This window comes from Penicillium hordei, assembly GCF_028827395.1.
Source record: "Penicillium hordei strain IBT 12815 chromosome Unknown utg000005l_segment0_segment0, whole genome shotgun sequence".
Lineage (NCBI taxonomy): Eukaryota > Fungi > Ascomycota > Eurotiomycetes > Eurotiales > Aspergillaceae > Penicillium > Penicillium hordei.
In genome coordinates, this window is record NW_026623146.1 from 2,894,102 (window position 1) to 2,909,387 (window position 15,286).

The 15,286-nt window shown below is 46.5% G+C and overlaps 5 protein-coding genes across 5 annotated transcripts; 2 read left to right on the forward strand and 3 right to left on the reverse strand.

The window, feature by feature from the left end:
* Nucleotides 1-2,033: 2,033 nt before the first annotated feature.
* Nucleotides 2,034-3,215, forward strand: N7537_010021 (tellurite-resistance/dicarboxylate transporter family protein; the record flags this gene model as incomplete). The annotated part of the gene is made up of 1 exon (XM_056901075.1): nucleotides 2,034-3,215. The coding sequence occupies one exon, from the start codon at nucleotides 2,034-2,036 to the stop codon at nucleotides 3,213-3,215; it is 1,182 nt and encodes a 393-aa protein (XP_056749743.1).
* A 344-nt stretch (nucleotides 3,216-3,559) lies between these two features.
* On the reverse strand, nucleotides 3,560-5,255 carry N7537_010022 (uncharacterized protein; the record flags this gene model as incomplete). Its single annotated transcript, XM_056901076.1, has 3 exons — nucleotides 3,560-3,756; nucleotides 3,821-4,778; nucleotides 4,833-5,255. 3 exons carry the CDS (start codon nucleotides 5,253-5,255, stop codon nucleotides 3,560-3,562), a joined length of 1,578 nt encoding a protein of 525 aa, XP_056749744.1.
* A 755-nt stretch (nucleotides 5,256-6,010) lies between these two features.
* On the reverse strand, nucleotides 6,011-6,966 carry N7537_010023 (uncharacterized protein; the record flags this gene model as incomplete). The annotated part of the gene is made up of 3 exons (XM_056901077.1): nucleotides 6,011-6,224; nucleotides 6,296-6,715; nucleotides 6,833-6,966. 3 exons carry the CDS (start codon nucleotides 6,964-6,966, stop codon nucleotides 6,011-6,013), a joined length of 768 nt encoding a protein of 255 aa, XP_056749745.1.
* A 494-nt stretch (nucleotides 6,967-7,460) lies between these two features.
* Nucleotides 7,461-10,420, reverse strand: N7537_010024 (uncharacterized protein; the record flags this gene model as incomplete). Its single annotated transcript, XM_056901078.1, has 6 exons — nucleotides 7,461-8,003; nucleotides 8,076-8,374; nucleotides 8,424-8,654; nucleotides 8,734-9,837; nucleotides 10,080-10,167; nucleotides 10,238-10,420. The coding sequence occupies 6 exons, from the start codon at nucleotides 10,418-10,420 to the stop codon at nucleotides 7,461-7,463; spliced, it is 2,448 nt and encodes an 815-aa protein (XP_056749746.1).
* Nucleotides 10,365-14,945, forward strand: N7537_010025 (bifunctional urea carboxylase/allophanate hydrolase; the record flags this gene model as incomplete). Its single annotated transcript, XM_056901079.1, has 14 exons — nucleotides 10,365-10,435; nucleotides 10,491-10,610; nucleotides 10,680-10,953; nucleotides 11,017-11,737; nucleotides 11,795-12,090; nucleotides 12,147-12,165; nucleotides 12,235-12,456; nucleotides 12,512-12,545; nucleotides 12,599-12,850; nucleotides 12,912-13,461; nucleotides 13,515-13,671; nucleotides 13,727-14,156; nucleotides 14,232-14,635; nucleotides 14,695-14,945. 14 exons carry the CDS (start codon nucleotides 10,365-10,367, stop codon nucleotides 14,943-14,945), a joined length of 3,801 nt encoding a protein of 1,266 aa, XP_056749747.1.
* Between the last annotated feature and the right edge of the window lie 341 nt (nucleotides 14,946-15,286).

Consider the following 15,286-nt stretch of genomic DNA (forward strand, 5'->3'; position numbering starts at 1 on the left):
TTTTTATAGCTCCAAGGCATTTCCCTCTATAATCCCAAGACTTTATCACCATTCATATTCGTGGTAGTCAGATTAGTCCGCAATCTGCTGGTACCTTGGTGCTCGAATTTCTGAGTGAGAAGGATGATTTGAATCAAAATGTATTGCAGTATTGCTTTCGCAGTTTCAATATAGCTCAGTTACAAGGTTGAGCTTATCAGCGGGGTCCGAAGAACCGTGGCGTATGTCAAGTATTTCAGCAAAACATGGCAGCGATCAAGGTATATGCGGAATAAGAATGGGGTTTTTATCAACCTGTCACTATTTAACATTCCTTAACATCCAGGAAAAAAACACATATTGTTCACTGCCAAAAAAAAAAGGGCTAACACATTGCAAAAAGCAAGCCGAGACCATTAACGAATACTAGTCAGCATACTGGCGATAAAGGAGTCAGAATCATTATCTGGTTGGTTCCACCCGGCTTTTGTAGCAAGCAAACTGGTGTGTTTCATTTTGACTTGTTTTGTTGTTATCGCGCTCAGCCTGGCGGAGGAAGCCTCTTGTAACGGGGTCCGGCTTTGGCCCTCAAAAACTATCTCTTAATTATTGTGCCTTTGGAAAGCGTTGGTGCTGGATGGCCGAATACTAACATTGTGGATTATTGAACTGTGGGAATCGGGCAATGTTTCAATTTTCCGTTGGAAGGAGCGACATCCATGTTTGATCCTGGTCAGCATTATGACGCTTTGACAGAAGGTGGAGGTTGACTGCCACCATTCTTGATGGCCGATTTCATCGCTCGGGAATGTGATGCGCGCAAAGACCAGCTCGTGCCGCACCATCTTTGCTCTAGGTTTCTGGAAATAGGTGCCTAACGCTAAAATCTAATATGTGATGTTTCTCAAAGCCTAGACTCTTTAATAAAAAATAGTCGTGAGTGATCACGACGGATTAGGTTTAATTAACCGGAAGTACTTTTGTTTCGATCCTTCTCGACTGTTGTTGTAGATGCCAAGCTGCCCAGTGTTTTTCATTAATTTGACATTTTTTTTTATCAGGTCAATGCAGACATCGTCCGACTCGGTCTAGTCGCGCGACGCTATATCAGCGTTCGACTAATGGCGGCACATAAACCACACGCCAAATACCCAACCCTTCCTTACCTTCCTGGGTATGATTGATACCCCTAATTATACATAGGAAAGTCTCTTATATGAAGTATACTTCTTACCGCCTTCGTAATATCTAAAAGGGGTATTAAAAAGACATAATAAGGTCATACAAGCTGCCAAATATCCTTATATATCAAAGGCTTTATCGCCTTAGTGTATACTTAAAAAGACCCCACAAGGAGAACCCGGGATTACCTAATGCCCGGAATTAAGTCTAAGATCTACATGTTCTAGAACCACCCAACTCAGCCGTGACACTGTTTTTGTTAGCTTCTGACTTGACAATATTCATGGAAATGGCTTCTGTTATCCTGTTGGCTATTTTTATCAGCCCCAGCTGCATGAGGTGATGGGATATGCACTAACAGCCCCCCCCCCCCCTCTTCAACACCCAACCGAGCCACGTTTCTCGGCTTTTGAGGAATTATGCTGGTTAAGTATGCGTATCGCCAAGGCCGTTGTTCAGGAGGGTGTTATCTAGGAGGTCGTGTGAGAATGCTTAGCGTAGGTAAGGCACCCCGAACGATGAATGCGAGTTGGAGTGGGTTTGTGTGTGGATGTAGAGACCGTTGTTTCGGCACCAAATTCTATCTTTCCATTTAAGAGTATTCCTTTTCCATTGAAGAAAGTTTAAACAATGACATGACACATAAAACAAGCTTGGAGTGTCCCGAGCTCGGCATGCCGAAGTGCCGAAACACAACTAACTTGTGGATCCCAACTTCGTCCAACAAAATCCGTTGCTTCTAGATTTGAAACTGGTTGTCGAGTGATCGATCCATCGTGTGATCCATGTAGATTTTTTTTTTCTCTTACATATACGGCGAAAACTTTTCGATCCGTTGCGAGTATGCACCTCCCAACCTCAAATGAGCCAAAATGATTCTCGACGATATGGTGACCCTCAAGGACCGACTCTGTTTGATAAAATGGGGTTGGTACTCAATTTCTATGGCTACTGGAGGCATCGCTGTTCTCCTCTCCCGCACGCCTCACCAATTTACCGGACTGGAGATCATCGGCAAGATTATTTACATCTTCAACTTGGCCGTCTTTCTCGCGATCACAGCATGTATGGCCGTACGCTTCATTTCTAGACCAACCGCCCTCAAAGAGTCATTCCGAGATGGCAACGAAAGTTATTACGCGCCCACACTCCTACTAGCTATCGCGACTATCATCCTCGGAGCAGAAGGTTACGGAACGAGCGCCTGCGGCCCCTGGCTCCAGGTTGCCCTCCGAATCGTCTTCTGGATCTACACCGCAATTTCCACGCTCTCAGCGATATTCCACAACTGGTACCTGTACCATCTAACAATGGCTAGCCAGCAACCTTTTCCAATCGCCCAGCTACTGCCCTCTTTCCCAGCCATGCTTTCCGGCACGATTGCATCATCTATTGCGGGCACTCAACCCCGAGACCAAGCACTGCCTATTCTCATTGCAGGTGTTACATTGCAAGGCTTCGGTTTCATCATGTCTTTACTCATTTACGGCGAATACCATTATTTCCTTGCCAAACACGGTCTTCCAGAACGGGCTAAACGGCCACAGATGTTTATTGCTGTCGGACCGTGGAGTTTTACTGCTCTTGCATTGATTGGAATGGCAAAGGAGGGGGTGAAAGCTTTCCCATCGCGATATATAATTTCATACGCAGATCCCATATCTGCCGAAAACGTCACTGTAAGCACTAGTGATATTGCACTGGTGATTGCTTCGTTCTTTGCTATTTTTGTTTGGACGATGGCGTTCTTCCACCTGTGCGTCGCTGCTATTAGTGTTTTGGCTTCTACTAGAATGTTTGGAGGTACGGGGGCTCCTCCTATGTCGGTTGCGTATTGGGCTATGGTATTCCCCAATACGGGATTTATTATAGCTACAATTAGCATCGGGCAGGTGTTGCAGTCACCGGCTATCTTGTGGGTCGCTTCGGTTCTGACTGTGTTGCAAGTTATAATGTGGTTGGGTGTGGGAAGTGCTACCATTCTTGCAGTTGCAAGACGCCAGATGTTATGGCCGGAGGATGCCAAGAGAGGGATTGAAGACAATTTTGGATGACAAAGGGTTTCAGGCAACTTGAAGTCAATTGGAACGACCTGCCTACAAGGATGAAGGGCCATGTGCGTTCTATTATAGACTTCTAGATTGAAGAATGAGTCTGTATTGTGCCATTTTATATAGAGAAGCAAGAAGAGATCATATTTGTTACCCCTCGCTCAACATCTGCCAAGTTGGCAAGGATTGCATGATCAATACTCTATACTAATGCAAGAGGTAATATCCGCCTGTTGCCCTGCAAGAGCATAGAATGATCACTGAAATATTTACTCTGTAGGATTTTGTGCGATACTAGCCGTCGTCCTGAAAGCTAAAATTCATTCCAAAAAGACCCAAAAACAAGCTTAGTGGGCAGCAAGTCCGTGGGTCTCAACTAGATTCCAGTAGGATTTAGCAATGGATCTCCGAGCCGACTTTCCAATTCTGATCCATAGCAAACAACCACTCCAGAAAACCATTCCCAACACTGCTATCAGAATAAAGGTATTTTGCAGTCCCATGTTCGTTATCATGGGATTGACCGCGTATGCAAAAGCGAAACCTAGCAAAGTATTGTCAGATCACTGAAGAATATTGATAGATCTTGGCAAGACATTTCAACTCACCAATTGTATTACGGATCAAAATAACAGTCACAATTGACTCTCCGGCCAGCTCCTTTTGACTGTCAATAATGTAGGTAATGGCTAGGCCAGATCCCATCGGTAGAGTGATACAGATGAAGGCCATTCCGATGACGACTCCGATCCATGGAATGTGGTGGCTTGCTCCAACACCATAAAGAATGCACCCCAGAGGATGAGCGACGAGGGCAATCAAGAACATCCAGAGACGGTCTTCAGGCTCCTTGATACCTTTTCTTCCTCTGGCCAGCTTGATTGCAAGGATATCACTCAGCCAGCCGCTGAAATAGCATCCAATCGAGACTCCTATCACACTGGCAAAGTAGGTAAGACCAATCTGCTCCGTGGTGAAATTATAAGGGGCACCGCCTAGAACTTCCGCTAAGGACCCCCCTAGAACATTGTACCATGCGAGAATACTTCCCACGAGAAGGCCGGAAAATATGTTCGTGGGGAAGAATAAAAGACGGAAGGAAAGAAGAGTGGACCGGAAGAAATTGAAGGGCTGAGAAGGGTGTCTTAATCCCCACATTTTCAGCTTCTGGGTGTATGTTTTAATCTCGTAAGTCTCTTCCATGACGACAGGGGTGATGTCGGGACACTCTGGCTCTTTGGATTCGGAGACTCTTTTGCGATCGGTATCAATGGAGCCCTCCAGATCGCTGATGTTCTTGGGGGATGAAAACATCGGTTCCTGAATATTAACTTGGCGGAAGAACATCGTCTCTTCAAAGCCGAAGAATGTTACAACGGTGAAGCAGAGACAAATAATGGCCAGGATGTATTGAATCCATCTCCAACCGAACCTCTCAGCAACAAAGCCACCAGCAATAGGCGACATGAATGCACCGCACCACAAAGTCCAGTTATAAATACCCATGTGGAAGCCTCGGTCATGGGCAAAGTGGATATCCGCAATGCAGAGCTCGATCAAGGCTTCCTGGGGTGAAATGAAAATTCCAAGAAGAATTCAGTTGGCGTACCATTCACCCACCGACTTCATATACGCAGACCAGATCTGCAACAGCGATGAGCCCAGCATGCCAACCAACAGGACCGGCCGACGACCAAAGTCCTGCGCAAGGTTCTGAGTCAACAAGGTGCCCCATCCCATGAAGAGATACAGGAGGCCATTCCCTGTGCTGAGATCTGCCACAGAAATACCTGTGTCTTCCGAGATCAGGAGATAAGAGGATGACAGACCACTAATGAGAGCAGCGGCGAAGAAACACCAGGCCATTTGGCAGGCGCTGCTTAGAAATTTGCGGTAGCGGGACCAATTGAGAGGGTCATCAGGATGAGAGCTTGGGAGAGGAATCAGGACGATATCTTCTTGCTCTTTATTGTGTCTCAGCCGCAAGGTGTGGTCTACATCCACCTGCTGGACCGTTCCGGGAATGGGAAGAGGATCATCCATCTTTACTTCGCTCGAGACGACTCAGCTCTTCAGGGGTACTCAGTATATATATTTCTGCGGTACTTTGTTTCGATTGGGGTATAAACTTGAGTTCAAATATAAAAACAAGAAATGATCGCTTTTAATAGGTTTGTCTTATCTGACTTCTCCAACTTTATAAGATACAGTGTTCAATTAACTACAGAGCTTTTCGGAAATGCCTTATCATACATGGCTGGAGAACATGGATAAAACCGAACTAACACCAACCGATGGTGGCTTTTGTTGAAACCTAACTCACCGTATTACAAGGAGGGAAAGCCGCCAAGTGATACCCCCGCAACGCATGGCCGCTCCCTTTCCCATTTAACGTTATCACTTTAAATATGGGTCTGGGTGGTCGACGAGCATGGAGTTGGCTACTGAATTGGAGTTGAGTTTAAATGTCAAGATAGGAAGTGACTATCCAGTCGGATTCTCCATTTTCAATTTGACTCCAAACGACGTTTCCCGGTATCCGACCTATGGCCAGTCAGCATCCATTCCAAGCTATTTGGGGTCACCTTGGTTGGGGTATTTGGGGTAGTAAAACAACATGAGATACTAAGCTCCAACGATTTACACCAGTTGGCTTATCGTCAAGGAAAACAAAGAACAGAATGATACATTCGCGCAAAGACGTTGATCTCAGCACAAGAGAACCCCATCTTAATCTAGGAAAAAATCTTTTCCAATTCAGTAAACGTAAAATAATATACATTTCTATATATAACAATCTACTTGTTGGGGAAGTAAGTCTTGTTAAACGTGTCGACCGCGGCTCTTGTCTCCTTCACCAACTCCAAGCACCCGGGAACGTCGGAATGACAACAGATGGAGATGGGATAATCCTTGACGGGTAGTTCACAGGTCGATCCATTGATTGCAGGAGCAGTGCATGTTTCCATCTGCTGTGTTACGCGTCTTCGGACTTCAGCAAGATCCCAAGCCCTGCAACAGTGAAAGCAAGATTGCATTAGAAAATAATAGGAACAACAAGAAGACAGAAATGAATGACTTACTTCTTTTTGCGCTCGATCAGGAGAGAAGCATCCGCATTGTACTTGACATCCGCATAAAACTCTGCGATGAACTCCAGCTCCAAATCTCTGGCGGCTTGTTCCATACAAGTACCTGGAAGCCCGAACACCTTGACGCCCTTGGGGATGCCCTTAAAGACGGCCATAGCAGTCTCATAGTCTCTGCAGCACATACCATAGAGCATCCCGTGGGGCTTGACGTGGTGAAGGGGTACTCCTTCCTGGTCTAAGAACCCCTTGAGTGCTCCAACCTGGTAAATAGTGATTGCAGTAAGTTCGTCCGTCGAAAGTTTCATTTCACGACGACCAAAGCCCTGGAGATCTGGTAGGCCGGGATGTGCTCCAATTTTCACGCCGTGCTTCTTGCAGCTGCGGACGGTTTCCATCATTATGAGGGGGTCACTACCAATAGAAAGATGTTTGAGTCAAAATCACGATCTTAAGGTAAATTCCCGTAATATTTCCGACCGACTGGCAGTCACAATTTAGGAAGTCGGACAGAAGAAGGAAAGGGCATACGAGGCATGAAATCCACAAGCAATATTGGCATGGTCAATGAACGGAAGCAAGTCTTCATCTGAAGTAATTGTCCAATTTCCAAACCCCTCACCGAGATCGACGTTGATCAGAGCCTTGTGCTTGATAGGTCCCATAACTGCGGCTGGAAATTGGTGCTCGATTGGTGGGTGATATTGGCAGTATGAGAGTGGGATGTTTCAAGAGTTTCTCAGAAGACTTTTTTAAATTTTGTAATTCAGGTTGGGTTTATAAAGGGGAAAAGATGAAGAATAAAAGGATACAAATCAAGTCGGGTTGAAGTTGAAACAGTTCGGATCTTGCTTAACTTATGCTACTAGTTCGTTAATAGGTCCACCTTTTGGAGACCCGGCTCGGAACCAAGCTGCTTTCCTGTATTATCCGGACTAAATTAACCCAAGACCTTCCACTTGTTTTGAGTCAAGGATCGACAAAATATGCGATCGAATAGGACGTCACACAATATTTACCTGCGACTGAGCGCACCTTTTCAATTGGCATTATAAAATGTCAGAAGTGGACGAAGGTCACTTACTCAAAGGCATGACTCATGAGAGGTCTATTATCGTACTATGGAAGCAAAGTTACATCTTAGTTATATACAAGTAGGTTAACGGGTTGATCCAGCACTTTCGAACATACCGTCAGCGGAATCGTTTGAAAGCAGGGGATCACTTCCACTTCCACCCACAAGACCCAAAGTTGGAAACCAAGACATGTAATTAAGATTCACCTGAGAAAATTGATCCTCCCACCACATTGAGCACCCATCGAACTGTGTGTCATATTTAGCATCAAGCGAACTCGACTGGTTGAGATCCAAGATATGGTTGTGTTCAAGATTAACTCGAGTCTGTATATCTTGAGGGGAATAATGTATTGTCGATGGCTGTATTGCATGAGGTACATGAGAGGCGTTAGATTGATCTTTTGACATAGTTGCTAAGGATGGGGGCCTCATAAAAGACGCTTCCGGCGTGGGTGGTTGGGCTAGGCGCGACTGCAGCCTACTAGCGAGGTTTTCGAGAAGATCGCCCCAGCGCGTACTCAAGTGCGTATCATCGACTGCAGAGTTACGAAGGCCAACAGCGACTCGCCGAACCAGATCAAGGGACATTGGTACGTCGATCTCGCTAATTCCGGCCGCACAGCACTGTTTCCACGATTTAGAGCAATGAAAAAAAAGAAAGGCAAGGACAATAAAGAGCGACGGAGGACCACTTACCTTGAGAAGAATCAAAGTCGCACCGAGAATCCTGGAGTATGATCGAACAGGGATATACGTTAAACTTCCATGAGGAACTAGATCATCCAACACCGTTTTAAGTATAGCCCGAGCAGCCCTAACAGTTCCTCTCAGATATTTCTCCTCTTCCGGTGAAGTACCTCGTGAGCATCTCTCTTGCCTAGAACTTATATTATCACGGCGATTTCGGCTGATTACAGCCTGCAAAGCAAGGCCGAAAACACAGAGTTGTGCGTACTCGTATTCGATGCTCAGGATATTTCGCGTTTTCTTTGCCACTACACTGAAATAAGCGCTGATTTACATAGCTTCAGGGCTGATACATACACTTGGCATAATCAAACTCGACAATTGATTCGTTTAGAAGTGGCTCGAGGCTGTGAACAATCTGAAGGTATTGCCCATTGCGAATAATTTCCCCTGTATATTTTGGCGATACAAAGAGAAGGTCGTTTGCATTCTTCGTGATAGTTGCGACGCGCATCCAGCATTCCGTCGCATCATCATTCCTCATGCCTGGGCTTTTTGTGGGAGTGCATTGCGCTGGATTCCTCCCTCCTACCGTATGCCAAACTCCTTATTAGTATTGTTCTTTCAAAAGTGTCGCATAGGGTGTATCTGTCGAGGGGGTAGCTACCTGGTCGACCCGGCTGTTGCGTCGCATAAACCCATATCAAGCACCGTATACGGTGAAATCTCTCTTGGTCACGAGCCATCTTCAGATGGTCGTTTCTGATTTCATCTTGCCAAAATGAATTATCCTCGCAGAAAATACCCATCTCGGTTGCCAGCATCAAAACAGTGGAAAGCATAGAGTGGCATAGGCGATCTGATCGAGCGAGCCAGTCATGTCCGGACCCGGGCCCGTAGTATCCAGTGGTACTAGCACTTTTGCGCGGTCGTTTCGGCTCAGGGATCACGATTGACGACGTATCCTCGTCGGGGGGTGGAAAGTGGAGAGCCCGAGGATGCCAATCTAGCAACAGCAACAATGCCTCGCACGTCCCTAACGTGCGGAACCCGTGCGACCAGCTGTCCATATATGTCGGTCGCGGGCCTCTCCTAGGACTAGGAAAAGGGTCTTTGAGAGAAAGAAATTCACCTACGAATAGGTCCTCCGACCAAAACAATTGGGAAATCATTCCCTGTAAATATCTCCAAATCCGATCATGAACAATATAGGAACGTGCAACCGCAGCCGGTCCTGTCCACTTTCGGTAACGCGATCCAATCATCAATATCGCTATAGTCAATACGGGCTCCTCCTCGATCAGCGTCGCGTGCTGGGAATGACTGCGAAAGGATTCCGGCACAACGGGCGAGAAGGCTGACTGGAAGTTATAAAAATGATCAACCATGTCTAGAGCTTCCTCCGCTGTGAAAAGTCCACCACGGACAAAACGGACGTTGGACCAAGCGTGTAGAGCCTCATCGGTGCCCTTGTTGGTGGCTGTATCGGTATGAATCCCCAGTGCTCGGTCAGTGGGATTTGGCCTGGCGCTTAGGGGAGTATTGGACGGCGGCGAGCCATTAGTTGACTCCTTTCGGGCCTCACTGTGCTCACAAGCCTCTGATAGCAATGTCAATGCGTCATGATACGTTCGGGGGTGACCCTCGAGCAAAGCAGCTGCAGCACGTCCATCTTCCGGGAAGGGTTGACTCTCTTCCTCTACAACAGGAGGTAGATTGCCGTGAGACACTGCCAAACCAGGAACACCAGTCGCGTTTTGCGATCTGGGTTCTTGAACAAGAGGTGATTGCGCTCTCCGCTTTGTGGAGGTAGTCTTTCTTATCCTCGATGCGGCAAAAAAACATTGTTTGCTCTCTCTACGGCATCGCGCACAAGGTGGTTTATTCGGACAATCGGCCGATCCCAACTCACAACGTACCTTTTTCTCCCTACAAGGCTCACAAGCCTGGATACAGCGTCAGAGAGGATCGGCTACAAAATGCGGGGGTGTTGAGGGGTTACGGCCCACATACCTGGTACACCCGTTTGTGTTCTCTCGCTTGAGAAGACATGAAAGGCGAAAGATAAGCCAAATGATCCGATCCGGGGATATCCAGGTTCCTTTATGAAGGAGTCCCCGAGATAACCGGTGTTTTCCAGCCAGTCGGATGCACGTTAATTACCCCAACACTTGGCGTTTCATGTTGGAGACTTGGAGACCGTGATAAGCTTGTCTGGAGGTGAACCTCGGCCGAATGGAGTTTGGTATACTAATATCTATTTGCAAATTCCCAGAAGTCGATATCAATGCTGTCACAATGGAGAAATTGAAGACTTTGCTGATCGCAAATCGCGGTGAGATCGCCGTTCGCATCATCAAAACAGCCAAGTAAGCAAAGTGCCCGTTGTCAGAAGCAGCACAGCTAACTCTTCGTCTGCAATAGAGAGCTAGGTATCCGTACGATCGCAATATACACTGCCGCCGACGCAACCTCAAACCATATCCGGGCGGCAGATGAAGCTTTCCTACTACCGGGTGACGATTCTACCGCATACATCAACGGGTTCGTCCCTTTCACTGCCAAAAAAGATTTCACTACGAAACTAGAGCTGAAAAGATGATGGATTAATAGAAATTCAATTATCGAAATCGCCCGTTCCAATCAAGTCGATGCCATTATTCCGGGATATGGATTCCTGTCGGAGAATGTGGAATTTGCTCAAGCTATCGCCAATGCTGGGATGATTTTTGTAGGCCCTCGGTCCGAAGCAATTGAAGCCTTCGGGTTGAAACATCGCGCTCGTGAGATCGCTGTGGCAGCCGGTGTCCCGATTGTTCCCGGGACGCAGGGACTGCTCGTCACAGAAGACGAGGCCGTGGAAGCGGCAAATGAATTGGGATATCCCGTACTACTCCCTTTAACTGTTCGTAGGTTAAAAAAAATATCTACTAACCATAATTTTATACAGGTTATGCTAAAAGCCACAGGTGGCGGTGGTGGTATGGGCTTGATGATATGCAAATCAGTGGAAGAGGTCAGAGAGTCTTTGACACAAGTCCGCTCCCGAGGAGAAACTTTGTTCAAGAATGCCGGTGTCTTTATGGAACGTTACTATCCCGAGAGTCATCATATCGAGGTACAGGTTTTTGGCAATGGTCTGGGAGATGCAATTCATATCGGAGAGCGAGAGTGCTCGATTCAACGCCGTCATCAAAAGGTTGTCGAAGAGTGCCCCAGCCCGTTCGTGGAAAAGCACCCAGGTCTCCGTGAGAAGCTCACCTCTGCAGCGGTTGCTTTGACCAAATCCATTAGCTATGGATCTGCAGGCACTGTCGAATACTTAGTTGATGACGTATCGGGAGATTTCTTCTTTCTGGAAATGAACACTCGTCTTCAAGTCGAGCATGGTATCACCGAGCTCTGCTACAACCTTGATATTGTGAAGCTTATGCTTCAACAAGTTGATCGGGAGTTGTGCAATCACGGAGGTCTGGACAAGGGATATCTGGAATCTTTGCAGCCAGACAAGCCTTCCGGCTGTGCGATTGAAGCTCGTGTGTATGCAGAGAACCCAGCTCGAAATTACTCTCCATCCCCTGGATTGCTTCAACATGTTGAATGGAAGGAGATGAGCGGCACTCGAATTGACACATGGGTCGCTACAGGAACTCGAATTTCCACATATTATGGTCTGTTATTTAACGCAAGATGCTATATGAAGATATAGACTAACTGAACAACCGTAGACCCTATGATCGCAAAGGTCATGGTACATGATTCCAACCGGACAGCAGCCATTGAAAAACTGGGTGATGTTTTGTCGCACTCGACAATCTGCGGACCACCGACAAATTTGAAATTCTTGAACGCCATCATTCAATCCGATAGATTTTGCTCGGGGCATACGTTGACTAACTTCTTGGCCGATTTCGAGTTTACTCCCGTTGCGATTGATGTCATATCACCAGGTGTGTATACAACAATTCAAGACTATCCAGGACGTCCAACTGCTGGGCGAGGAATTCCACAAGCAGGGCCAATGGTGAGCTAGACTCCCTAAGGATCGAACCAATTCATCAGCTGACATACAGATATCAGGACCCTTTGGCATTTCAAGGTACACCCATCACGTGCATTTTCTGTTTTTCTACGTGCAAAGAGTTCTGACAATATATCTTGCTTGCAGTTGCCAATATTTTGGTTGGGAATCCTTCCGGCACCGAAGGCCTAGAGATCACATTGAAAGGACCGGAACTACGTTTTCTAGCTCCAGCATGCATCTCTGTATGCGGTGCTCCAATGGATATCACACTTGATGGGGCCGACGTGTCAATGTGGACACGGCTCTATATCAAACGTGGTCAAACGCTATCAATTGGGAAGGTAAATGGATCCGGCGGATGCCGAGGTACGATATTCACAATATTTACTCTTCCGGGTTTAGTCTGCTGACTTACTGATAGCATATCTCGCTGTTCTTGGGGGATTTCCGGCAATGTGAGCTATAAAACAATGTTTCTTCTCGACACCAGAACTAACTATATATGCAGTGCGCCATACTTTGGATCAAAATCAACATCGCCTCTACTTGGGATTGGTGGATATCAAGGAAGATCGCTCGCTCCAGGTGATATGTTAGACATTGAAAAGCTCGATGCAGTTGAAGGAGAGCCCGAGATATCACTGCCCGCCCATTTGCGTCCTATATACTCCAACCACTGGGAAATTGATGCTATGGTTGGGCCGTACGATGAGGGATATATTGTATGCGAAGATATTGACATGATCTATGACACGGTCTGGTATGTCTTACCAGTAGATAGAAGGAGGTATTATAAGGGATTTCTAACTGTTTGAGTTCAGGGATGTCTCGCATAATGCCACAAGAGGTGGCATTCGTCTTGTGGGGCCTACCCCTAGATGGGCAAGAGAGGATGGGGGCGAGGGTGGGCAACACCCTAGCAACGTTATTGAATATGGGTACCCAACCGGATCTTTGAACTGGACAGGAGACAGGCAAGTCCCCAATGGCAAATTTCTTGACATTGATCCTACTAGCTCAACTGACCATTTCAGTCCTTGCATCTTCCCCGTTGACGCCCCTGATCTTGGCGGCTTCATTTCCTCTACGACGATTGTGAAAGCCAGTCTATGGCGTATGGGTCAACTGAAATCTGGCGACACTATTCAATACCGCAGAGTATCATTGAAAGATGCTCTTCGTGCTCGTGCTGAATTGGAACAATTTATGGACAGTGTTTCCGCACTTGTAGCCGGCCAGTGCAATATGGATATCATCAAGCCAATATTCGCTTCCACGTTGCCAGAATCAACCGTTTCTGGCAACTGGGGAAAGGCGTTGATTTACCAAACCGAACTGATAGAAGCTGGGATTTCCATGACATTTAGACAGGTAAGCGATAGTTCAGGTTACTATAATCATCAATTTCTAACTGTCGCTGGCAGGGTGGGGATGAGTTCTTGCTGGTCGAGTTCGGTGATGGAAAATTCAATCTTAATCATCGCTGCCGTGTGACAGCATTGGACCAGGCTTTCCAAGACTCTCAAGCATGTGACGAACTTTTGAGACGGGCAATCTACAAGACCACCGGATGCTGCAATTGTGAGTTACCCTCTACAGCGTTGTTTTTGACCTGGACTAATAATCCGGAATAAAGCGCTCCTGATCCACTACGATGGTCTGAGGCTCCCCCAAGACAACCTTGTCAACCTTTTGGTATCGTTGCAAAAAGCCGTTGGAGATCTCAGCAGCTCAAAAGTCCCAAGCCGAAAGTTCCGTCTTCCCATCTGCTTCGAAAGCCCGGCTCAACAAGAAGCCATCCAGCGATACATAGAGACACAAAGACCACATGCTCCATTCTTACCCAATAACATGGACTTCGTGGCTAATATAAATGGGGTTACATATGATGAACTGATTGATATTTTCCTTTCAGTCGAATTCATGGCGATCTGTGTCGGGTTCTTCTGTGGCGATACTATCTGTCTGCCAGTTGATCCCCGCTACCGATTGATATGTCCCAAGCAGAACCCTAGTCGGGTGTACACCCCAGAAGGAAGTGTCAGCTGGGGTGGATCATGCATGAAGTAAGCTTTTTTTTTTTTTTTTTTCATCCATGGATCCTACTGAAGTTGACGAAATTAACATGCTACTTTTAACAGCATCTATCCCGTTGATTCCCCCGGAGGTTACCAGATGACGGGCCAAACTATTCCATGTTTCGACCAATTGGGAGTGAAACCCGACTTCTCGCCAAGTCAGCCAGGTCTGTTCCGCGACTTCGACCAGATTACCTTCTATCGAGTACACAAGGAAGAGCTTGAGCGTGATATGGCGCTTTTCCGGTCTGGTTGTTACAAATTCCAGTACGAGGACGCCATTTTCGATATGAGCGCCCACAACCGTCTTCTTGAGGAAACTAGAGACGAAGTAGCGGGATTTAAGTCCCGCCAAGCTACGGCACAGGTAAAAATGTTAGCCTTGGAAAAAGAATCAATGGACAGATGGATCGCCGAGAAAGCGCAAAACAACGTCCCCGTTGATGAAATGGCGCTCCTGAGAGAAGGTCAGCTCCAGATTTTGTAAATGAATCAATATTGCAGCATACTGACAGAAGATCACCAGACCCTGATATTCTTACGATGTATGCCCCTCTCGATGCAAACGTGTGGAAGGTCAACTTTGTAGATGGCAATGTTATCCGCTCTGCTCAAGTTGTTGTCATACTTGAGGCAATGAAAATGGAAGTTTCCGTCTCCTACGATGGGGACAAGAGAGATGGCATTGATGAGTCTTTCACGATTGAGAAGGTACTCGTCCAACCAGGCGACACCGTTCGGGCCGGAGATGTGATGGTATTCCTGAGAAGGATTTAATGTGTATTTCCATGCAAACTACTGCTTACTGTCTGCTTAGCTATTGAGGATATATAAGGATAATATATGAGCTATAGGGAACCGTTAGGTCGAAAGTTATATATAGATAGAAAAGTACTTTGCATAGTTGATGCTTTTTACTGCCTGCAAATACATCCGAAAAGACATAATAAACAAGGCCGACTATTCCTTTCTATCTAGGTTTAGACAATAATAAAAACAAAAACATACAACAGTGAGGATTCGCTGGTGGTCACCCACCCAACTACTAACTCACCGGCGTGTGGCTTAAGTACGGCTGAGCGGACGGGAAGCCCTGTTTTCCACACCCTATGGTCGTA